Here is a 10491-nt window from a genome sequence, read left to right as displayed (position 1 = left end):
AATGGCAGGCTCTCTGCACTGTGGTAGGGTAAGTGCTTGTTAGATGCCAGGCACTGTTGGAAGGCAGCTACAGGAATTAATTTACTCAGTCTTCTCCATAACCCAAGACAGGCATCATCGCCATCACCATCATCATCACCATCATCTCCGGCTCACAGATGAAGAAACTAAAGCGCAGAGAAGTTTGTTAACTTTTCCAAGATCACCCAGCTAGTCAATAGCACAGCCAGGATTCTAACCCAGGGCACCAGCTATTTAACCACCACAACGCATTGTGTCACTCTTGACAAAGAACTACTGTAATGTGTTTCCCCCATACTGGACTCTGATACCGAGGTATACCAAAGCATGCTTCCCAAATCTCAAATGTCCTATAAACTGCCTTGCATTTTTCAATAATGCAGAAGCTGTGAGTTTGAGCTAAGACTGGTCAACAGGAGCAAAAACGTGAGCTGCCACCGGGCTGGCCTTAGACTCTCAGAGAATCACCTGCTCCAAGCCATGACTGCGAGGTGCAGCCGTGTGCAGGTCATTCTCCCTGCGCAACTGGAATTACCGCGGTTAGCTCTGGCCCATACGGGAACACTAAGACACACAGGCACAAGGAAGGCCTGGGCCACACAGCCAGCGCGAGCAGCTGGAAGGCAGCCTCCCGGGTCCCTGCGGGATCGCAGGTCACACAGGCTCCCTGCTAATTAGTGTAGACGCCCTGGTGATTCACACGGTGGAATGCTGAAGCCAAGGATGCCGCCTAATAGAGGGGCCGTTGATACGGCTTTATCTGTGAGGTTCCATAATCACCCTAGTGGGGAAATGCCATGCGCCATACAGGAGCGTGTGCCCTGTGCCCGGGAATAAAGGAGGAGTGCCCCGCCCCCGGAATTACTCTCCTACCGACAATAGGAGATGTGCAGGAAGAAACGCACTGCCCCAGACTGGGCCAGTGACTTGCTTAAACACAAACAAAAGCAGGGCCCGGTGGAGGCTCTCTGAGGACAGTCACCTCGTCCACTTTCACGTGCTGAGGCTTAGCCAGACGGCTGCCCCCACACCTGTCGGTCCTTCCACAAGGAATACAGAGGCCTGTTCTGTGTCCAGCCTCCTGGGATAGGAAAGTCCCTACCTGGAGTCCCCTCTGCCTCTTTCTTTTATTTCTGCAAGCATCGTTACCTGTCATCCTCTTTCCAGCCCTGAGCCCAGGAGGGGGCCTTTCCTCCCACTTTTGTCTGCATTCTCTGATGGAAATCACATCGAGTCTCCCGCGCCCCACCTGCCCCCACCCCGGGACGCTGCTGGAGAAGGCGGGACGGCGACGGTCTGGAGGCCGGAAGGGAGGGGCGGGGCTGTCCCCGGCACCTGTCACCTGGCAGTCCCCCCAGCCCCACCCGCCCTGCAGCACGCCCCGACTCGGACTGGCCCGGCCTCCAGCCACCGACCAATGGCCGAAGGGCAGGGCAAGCTGAGCAAGCCGCGGCAGCGCAGCCGGGTCCCCGCCCTGTTCCCGGTTCCCGAGCCGGGCGCCGGCGGCCTTTAAATGCCGCCTAGGGCCGGCGCGACTCGGCCCCTGCCACCTTTCTTCCTCGGGCGACGGCAGCACGGCCGCAGCGGCGCCAGCCCGGACTCGGCGGCAGCAGCCGCGCTCCGGGCAGCAGCCGCCACCTTCGACCTCCCGGCCCGCGCCGCCGCCCCTCCCCTCCCATCCCCTCCCCCTCCTCCCCAGGCCCTGCCAGCCCGGTCGGCGCCGGGCCCCCGGGCGTGCGCGCGCACCCGTGTGTGTGTGCGCGCCCGCGCCGCCTCGGACCCGCGCCTCCGCTCGGCGCACGGCCGCCCCGGGATCCCCGCCCGCGCGCCGCGTCCCGCGTCCCCCTTGCTCGGTCGCCTGCCGCGCGCCCGGCCGCGCCGTGCTAGAACATGGCGGGATCGGTGGCTGACAGTGATGCCGTGGTGGTGAGTGTGGCGGGGCGCACTCGAGGGCCCCCTTCCCGCCGCCCGCTCCCGCGCCAGCCGCGGCTGGGGCGGGGAGAAGCAGCAGGCCCGGCCCGGTGCCTCGCGCTTGGGAAGGCGACGGGTACCTGCGAGCCGGGGCCGGGGCCGGGGCCGGGGCCGTGCGCGACCGGTGGGGGGCGGGGGGCGGGGACGGCTCCCCGGCCGGAGACGCCGCGCGGGGAAGCGGTGAGGCGCGGGGAAGGTGCCGAGCGGGCCCCTCCGTGCGGGCAGCCCCGCACCAGGTGTGTGCGCGGGGCTGGCGTGAGTGCGCGCGGGGGAGTGTGTCCGGGGCGCGCGCCCCGCCACCAGTCCCGACGTCCCGGGGATTCCCCCTTGGAACCGGGCCCGCGCTGGGGGCTCCCGACAGAAGTTGAGCGCTGCCGCTGCACTTGGGCCGGGTCCCCTTCGCGGGCCCGGGCTACAGCGGTTTCTGGAGCGTTTGCGGTTGGAGTCGGGCATGCCCACCTCCAGAGGGGGCCCTGGCCTCCCCCTCCCCCGCGGTGGGCCTCGACCTGGATTTGGATCCGGATCTGAAGGGTCTGCGGCTCGGCAGAGGCTTAGCCACCGGGAGGAGGGGGACGGGTTTTGTTCCGGGGGCTTAGGCGGTTACTTAATGGACGTAGGAAGAGGCATCGCCCGCAGACACTGCCTGTGCGTCTGGGCAGGGCTGCGGGGCTCGGCTGGCTTTGTAGAGGTGCTGGCCTCGCTCTCCCGCCCCCAGCCCAAGGAAAGGGCCGGTGGAGAGCCAATCTGTGTGCTTCTATTTTTAGAAACTAGATGATGGGCACTTCAACAACTCCCTGGGCTCTCCGGTTCAAGCCGACGTGTACTTCCCACGACTGGTAAATGATTGCCCTCCTCCTGTGGTCTCTTCCGAAGTGTGTTTCCTAACGGGTCCGGTCCTCGGGACCTGAGGGCCTGGCTCTTTCCCAACCGGCTGCAAACTTCCTGTCTCTCCTCTCTTGCCTTGCAGATAGTTCCATTTTGTGGACACATTAAAGGTGGCATGAGACCGGGCAAGAAGGTGCTAGTGATGGGCATTGTGGACCTCAACCCAGAGAGGTAAGGGCGAGGCCTGGGCCCGGCAGAAGCCGCAGGCAGTGGCCAGGCCTGCGGGCTCGGTGCTGGGCCAGCGCTCGGCCCCTGCCTCTCCTCGTGGACAGTATTGCTGGTTGGGATGCCAAGAAAGTACCAAGTTCCCATGAAAAGAATGTGTATGAATCCCAGCCCTCCGTGCTGTAGACTGCTATTTATATCAGAGATGATAAATATAGGTCCCCGTTTCTCTCTGACCTTTAGGGAGGCCAGAGGATTTTTTTCTTTTTTCTTCTTCTTTTTTTTTTTTTTTTTATGGTTTTAAAACATGGTGCATGGAAAGCAAGAACTACCAATATAAATAAGAACCAAAACTGTACACGATGCTATTTCCCCTGGTCAGTCTCTGAGATGGATTAGGACCCAGATGTGTGGTGGCCTGGGGTATTTGAAGTCTCTAATTGTGGGCGTTTTCAACTCCACCAAAGTGGTCAGCAGAGTCTGCTGTAGAGAGCAGAGTTCCCCGGGGTGAGTGCCAGGGCTGTTGAAAGCAGAGAAAGCCAGAGGGGGGGGAGGAGGAGAAAGAGGAGGAGGAGGAGGAGGAGGACGGGGTCGCTGTGAGACGTCTTAGAGCCAGCTCTGCTTTTCAGCTTCGCCATCAGCCTGACCTGCGGGGACTCAGAAGACCCTCCTGCCGATGTGGCCATTGAACTCAAGGCTGTGTTCACGGACCGGCAGCTACTCCGAAACTCTTGCATATCGGGGGAGAGGGGAGAAGAGCAGTCGGCGATCCCTTACTTTCCGTTCATCCCGGACCAGCCGTTCAGGGTGAGTCCGAGTGCTTCAGGCCCAGCGGCTGGCACGGGGATGCTGTGCTGTGCTACTTAGCTGGTGCGTGCCAAGAGCAGCCAGGATTTCTGCATGTCCAGGAACTTTGCCGGGTGATGAAAGCAGATAGAAAAGTCAAAAGAGGCGTTTGCTGATAGAAATTGATAATTGCTTTGGTAACTCTGGGCTTTATTTAGCCAAGACATTTAGTAAATAGACCCATGTTTGCATGTCCTAATTGTTAGGAATACATACTTGTCTGTGTAGTACCCAGTGTAGAAGTAGGCATATAGTAGGTACCAGCTCCCAAATATCTGATTGATTAATATGGTTTTTTAATTTGAACTGGAGATTGGATTTTTTGTTGTTGTTGTTATCATTATTTCTTTGAGAGAGAGAGACAGAGCTCCATCCACTGGTTCACTCCCCAAATGCCCACGATGGCCAGGAGCTGGGAGCTTGGAACGCAATCTTAGTGTCCCAACCGGGTGCCAGGAACCAGCCACAGCCATCGTCACTGCCTCTGAGGGTCTGCATGGGGGGAGAAATGGTTGGGAGCTAGAGCCAGGAATCGAACCCAGGCCCTCTGATGTGGGATGCGGGCCTCTTAACTGCCAGGCTAAACACCTGCTCCTGAGTAATGAATAAGCATTCAGGCTTTTTCTCCTATGCTCTCAGCCTTTAAGTAGCTCTACTCCTTACTAATTATTACTTTTACAAGGGTTCAGTGATTATCGTTTCATTTTCTCTCGTTCCCTTTGCTAATGAGTTCATGTCCACGTCCTTGTTTCCTGCTCTGGGTTAATTAAGCCTCAGTCTATTTCATGGTCCAGGCTCTGTGGCTGAGGAATCCTTTCCTGTGGGCATGGATAAATATAGATTGGCTCCCCACTGTCCAGTAGGCGGGAAGTGCACCCTCAGCTCCCGGTCCAGCCAGGCAGCATTAGCAGTGCCTCCTGCTGTGAAGGGCAGTGCTGCAGGTCAGCACTGGGGCGCTGAAAAGGGCCCCCTGGCACGGCAGACCTGGTCATGGAATTGTCCAGGTCGTGCCTTGCTCGCCTGCGTCCCAGTCCCGACAACTCGGCGGGAAGCTCCTCGTGGCCTGTGAGCCTGATCAAGCAGAGCTACCCTTAACCTGTTGCTCTCATCTGGAAATCTTCAAGAACCTTATGCAGAAGTCATCGTTGGCCCTCCCTTCTCATAGTCTGGGGGGAAATGACAGTGCAGGCTCGGACGTCAGTGATGGAGCTGAGGCTCTCGCCCTTCTGATTGTAGCCTGGGGGAGGCACCCTTGACCTGTTCTCCCCCCAGGCTCTCTCCTTTCTCCAGAATGAGGTTGGCCCCTTGGCTGTGCTTGGCTAGGACAGTTTCTTTTTAGTGTTTTTTAAAGATTTATTTATTGACAGAGATCATCCACTGGTTCATTCCCTAGGTGGTTGCAATGGCCAGTGCTTGGGCAGGCTGAAACCAGGAGCCAGGGATGCCATTTGGGTCTCCCATATGGAAAGCAGGGGCCCATACTCGTCTGCCATCTTCCGTGTGTTTTCCCAGGCCATTAGCAGGGAGCTGGATTGGAAATGGAGGAGCCAGGACTCGACCAGCACCCAGATGGGTGCTGGTGTCACACACTAGGCCACAATGCCAGCCCGAGGACAGTTTGTTTCTGAATGATGAATTTTTTTTAGTGTAGAGCTCATGAGTGATTTGCCAGAGCTTCTGGCTGCAGGAGGAAAATAGTGCTCCCCAACAACAAATGTGAAGTGGAATAGGCCCTTCTTGGTGATGTAATTTTAGTAATATATGAATTAAATGTGACTCACATCACATATGGAGTCTCTTCTGCATGGTGAATACCAGTGCTTTTAATAAATGCATCATAGCGCAGAACCAGTCATTAAACTCTATGGTGAATTAGTTAAAGAAAAGGAGAGAAAAATGCTTGTACCATATAGAATCAGTATTTCTGTTTGGCTTAACAAAGCTTGGTAATTACACATTCTTGGTCCAGTGGTAATTACTGTGTAACCTTCTCTATGCCTTAGAGTTTACCATGCTTGAGTGTCTAGACTATTATTAACGTGCGACTCATGGGTACCAGTTATGCTTCTCCAAAGGTGGGAGAGAATTGTTCAGCAGATGAGTTAAGTGCCATATAAACAAATCCAGCTACCTCCTATTGCATCTCCCTAGAGTGTGAGGAGAAGGGAGATATGTTAAAGCATAAGTGTTTTTAAATCTTTAAAGGATGCAGGACAGTGTGAGATAGTGGTTCTCAGAGTGTGTTCCCGCAACACCAGCGTGACCTGGAGACTTGGGGGAAATATCGACTCTTAGAGCTGACCTTGCACCTGCTGAACTGGAAGTTGTGCAAGTGGAGCCCAGTGAAGCGTGTCCTGCCCGGCTCTGTCATGGTTCCAGTGCACCTGCAGTGTTGGAGAACCGCTGATGCTGCTGTGTTTTCCCCAGCTGGGTTCACTGAATTGTGAATTAAGATGCGTGTTCTGCTTCTTACAGGTGGAAATTCTCTGCGAGCACCCGCGCTTCAGGGTGTTTGTGGACGGACACCAACTTTTTGATTTTTACCACCGCATTCAGACGTTGTCTGCCATCGACACCATAAAGATAAACGGGGACCTCCAGATCACCAAGCTCGGCTGATGCTGGAGCGACCAGAGTCTCACCGCAGCGCTCTGCCTGTCGCCCTGGGGAAGGGTCCCAGCAAGATCTGGAGACTACAAACAGAAACAAAAGGCGGGCGGCACCGGCTCTGCTTTCTGTGCAGTTTAAGCCCAAAATGACTACTTCAGCTGGGGTCTCTCCTTTGGAAGAAAACTGTCGGGAAAAAGACCCCGAGCCTTTCGTCCCAGAACAAAGAAACACGTTTATGCTGGATTTGATCAGATGGAAGCCACATGGGATTTGGGATGATTTGGGATTTGGCAGCAAATTATTCATCTTTTCAAAGAGAAGTGATGTTTAGAAACAAAAGTGCTAAAGACATTAAAAAAACAACAACGGTACACCGAAATCAATGCATTTCTGCACTGAAGTGGAATTGTGTAGCACAACCAACATTTAGTCAGGGTACTTACGTAGAATGTAGGTTGTTCAAGGTTTGGTTTTGTTTTTTGTTTTTTGTGTTTTTTTTTTTTTTTTTGCACAGCATAATGTTTATTCAGATTTTGAAGCTTTCTTGTAGTTATTTATTTATACCCAGTGTATGTGTTAGAGAAATATCTCCAGAGCAGCAACTTTTGAACTTTTGAATGTACTGATATCTTAGGTTTGAGGGAGGGAAACTACGTATAGCAATCATAAGCAGGTGAATTTCTACCTTAAAGAATTGATCATTTTTCTCCCTACTGCTAAACTTAGGATCTCTTGATACAAATTGCTCTAAGTGCTTTTGGGAGAACTTTGCAACATTTTGATAAAACTACTTTTCAAGTTATTATCGATAATACAAAATTCTATTTACATTGCTCTTTCTCCTTACTTGTGCATTAGCACAGTATTGGCTTCCTTAGGACTAATTAACTACTACTCCCTAGGTTTACATAATAGCTCATTAAGTTGTTATGAAATTAATTGAAAATACATAAGAGGTGATAGCATAGATGACTTTTAAAAATGACTATTATATAAACTTTTAAAATTGTGATAGGAAAATGATTGTGGAATTCAGTGTAAAGCAGAAGCAAATGGACCCAAATAACTTAACTTGGAAGTAATTTGTATCAACTTAGGCTGTTGACTCATTGTGTGACGTTTCTTAGGTGACCCTCCCCAGTATCCCTGAGCAATGGCTTTGGATCAGAAACTGCTTCCTGCCGAGTTGGATGAGATGGGATCCAGATCAGGAAAGGATCTAGTTGGTGTTATCTGAAAGATTAACTCCCAGGACTGCAGTCTGGATGTTTCCAGTGGAGCTGTAACCTGTTCAGACAGCCGTGTCTGGCAGGCGGTTGCAGGACTGTGAATGTCATTGCCAAGCTTGGGCTGATTGGAGCCCTGAGTGCTGGACTTCACAAGTGACATCGGCCCTGGAGAGAAGGACCCTTGGCATTGCTTTGGCCAGGTAGTGGGGGAGAAGAGGGGTGCAGGGTGGGGGTGTATTTATATATAATTTAGTTTTGTTTGTACAGCATACTGCGTCTTGTTATGACACGTCCTCGTCCTGCTTTGCCCTTTGAGTTTTCTTTTAAGTTCTCTTTACACAACACGCGGAGGCACCGAAGTGGCCATGGCATTTTCATGTGTTGAGAATGTAGACAGTGTGTCAGAACCAAAGTCTGAGATAAACAGAGCAAACTAAAATGGTGCATTTTGTAAAGCTACGCAGCTTTGAAGCTGTGTAGCGCAGTTCCCTGGAGTTAAGTAAAAAGATACTCTCTCCGCCCAGACTCGCTGCACGTGGGCCATCTGATTCAGCCCTCAGAGCTGTGTGTGGTTCCAGGAGCTGTGAGGCCTGTTGGGAGCCACTAGATGTTGGGAGTGTTGCTGGGGAGACTCAGGGCACCCTGAGATGTGTCTGTAGGGCTTCTGAGTCAGTTTATGTGGGAGACGCCCTTGGGAGGACCCCTTGGAGGTCCCTCTCACTGCATAATACAGCAGCAACTGGAGGAGGAGGCAGTGGACTGACTGGGATGGACACTCTGTTCTCTGCCTATCTGCTAACCGGTCAGTAGCCACGCCCTCAGGCAGCTCAGTGGGAAATACAGTGTTAACCCTTCCTGTGTGTCAGTGAGGGCGGTGGGAACCTCTTGCATAAGCCTATTGGGCTTACTCACAGTGCTGTGATGGTTTGATTCAGGTATGGCTCGATTAGTAGGGGGCTGGTCCAGCTGTGCTAAGGGTTAGCTGTGAACTGGAACCTCTCCTTGGCCTGTGATGTGAGGTCTAAGGTGGGAATTTCGGAGTACAGAAAGTGCACTTTAAAGCCTCACAGGGGAATCCTTGGGTATGGAAGGAGTTATTTCTGATTAGAGCCCTAGTTTTTGCAATAAGCAGAACCAAGGAATGCAGGAAACAATCAGGCTTTGGGGAAATAAGAAGCAGGCCTTTGACAATCTGTTTGTGCAGCAGCATTGTGAATGTGTTTATCTACTTAACACGAGTGACTTCTACTTTTTCTAGGCTATCCTGGAATTGTCTTAAAATTAGTATTTTTTTAAATTTTGGAAATCCCCCTTTTCAAATCTTGCCATCCTCAGTTGAAAACCTCCTAAGAGATCTCTCTTAGAATTGGTGATTTGTTAAAATGGCCGATCCTTTCATTTGTATTCAAAGGAAAATATTATCTGAAAAGAGGGAGGGAGCCCCATAGTCTTGAGAGAAACGGCCTTGGCATTGTAGAAGTGATGTCCCTGGGATGACATATTTTCAAAGAAACACTTTCTTATTTACTGCATGGTGTAAAAGGTTGCTAAATGTGTTGTTACATTATGTCACTGCTGAAAGTTATTTGCACTATAATAAAGGAATTTTCTACGAAATGATTCCCAGTCTGTGTCAGTGTGGCACAGGTATAATGTGCCGAGTACCGCCCACATGGAATAGCAGTGGCCTCTCACTTCACACTCAATCCAAAGGCCTGTTCACAGGTTTCCCACATTGATGACGGAAGGAAAGTGTCTCGGGGCCCTCCGAGACTTCTAAGCTTGCATTGTAGATGCTGTGGGTTCTTTTCCAATATGATTTCCATATGGTAAATTCATCTTTTTCGCTGTACAGTTATGAGGGTTTTTTAAACATTTCGTTGAAATACAGAATGCATATCAAGAACTGCATCTAAGTGTATGGATAAATGAGTGTGTTTTTTTTTTTGTTTTTTTTTTTTTTGTTTTTTTTGTCCTCTGAGCACACTCATAACCAACAGCGAAATTAAGAACAAAATATTGACTGGTTCCCCAAGAGTCCTCACTATTCCCCCCATGTCTTTTTTTTTAACATGGGAAAGAATAGTATATTGATATTTATGTAGTATGTAGAACCAGTGAAGCAATATTTATAACTGTATACCAAATGTATACATAGTATACATTTAGTTATGTTATACATTATAGTTATACATTATGTTATACATATAGTATAACATTTGGTATATTATCCACATAGTTTTTATACCTCTCTATGAATAACCACAAATAAGAGAAAACGTGCTATTTGTCTTTGGGCTTGGTTTGTTTCATTTAGCATAATGATCTCCAGTTGCATCCATCTTGTTGCACATGTCAGGATTTCATTCTTTTTTATGGCTGAGCGATGTTCCATCATGCACACACACAGCACTTACTTTATCCAGTCTTCAGTTGATGGACATCTCCGCTATTGTGAGTTGAGCTGCTGTAAGCATGGGTGTGCATGCTTTCATATGTGGTGGGTTCTTTTTAAATACAACTTGCTTATGGTAAATTCAGCTTTTTTACTGTCAGGTTACATGTTTTAAAATGTCTTGATTCACGGAACTACCATCTCAGTCAGGATACAGAACCATTCCATCACCCCGAGAGGTTCTCTTGTGTGACCCCTTTAGAGTTAACCTTATTCCCACTCCTAACCCTGATCAGGCAGTAAGCTGTGTGCCCTCCCTGAAAGTCGTAATAACAGAACCATACAGCACGTGGTATCTGAGGGGTGACT

The 10491-nt window shown here is 50.8% G+C and overlaps 1 protein-coding gene across 1 annotated transcript; it reads left to right on the top strand.

The window, feature by feature from the left end:
- The first annotated feature begins 1450 nt into the window (after positions 1 to 1450).
- Positions 1451 to 9344, top strand: LGALSL (galectin like). Its single transcript, XM_051838065.3, has 5 exons — positions 1451 to 1947; positions 2757 to 2828; positions 2960 to 3048; positions 3672 to 3849; positions 6364 to 9344. The coding sequence occupies exons 1-5, from the start codon at positions 1912 to 1914 to the stop codon at positions 6505 to 6507; spliced, it is 519 nt and encodes a 172-aa protein (XP_051694025.1). The 5' UTR covers positions 1451 to 1911; the 3' UTR covers positions 6508 to 9344.
- The last annotated feature ends 1147 nt before the right edge of the window (positions 9345 to 10491 follow it).

Source organism: Oryctolagus cuniculus, chromosome 2 (assembly GCF_051225735.1).
Source record: "Oryctolagus cuniculus isolate XC-2025 breed Fujian yellow rabbit chromosome 2, ASM5122573v1, whole genome shotgun sequence".
NCBI classification, from domain to species: domain Eukaryota; kingdom Metazoa; phylum Chordata; class Mammalia; order Lagomorpha; family Leporidae; genus Oryctolagus; species Oryctolagus cuniculus.
Note: the sequence above shows the minus strand (reverse complement) of the source record. Positions and strands in the feature narration are given on the sequence as shown.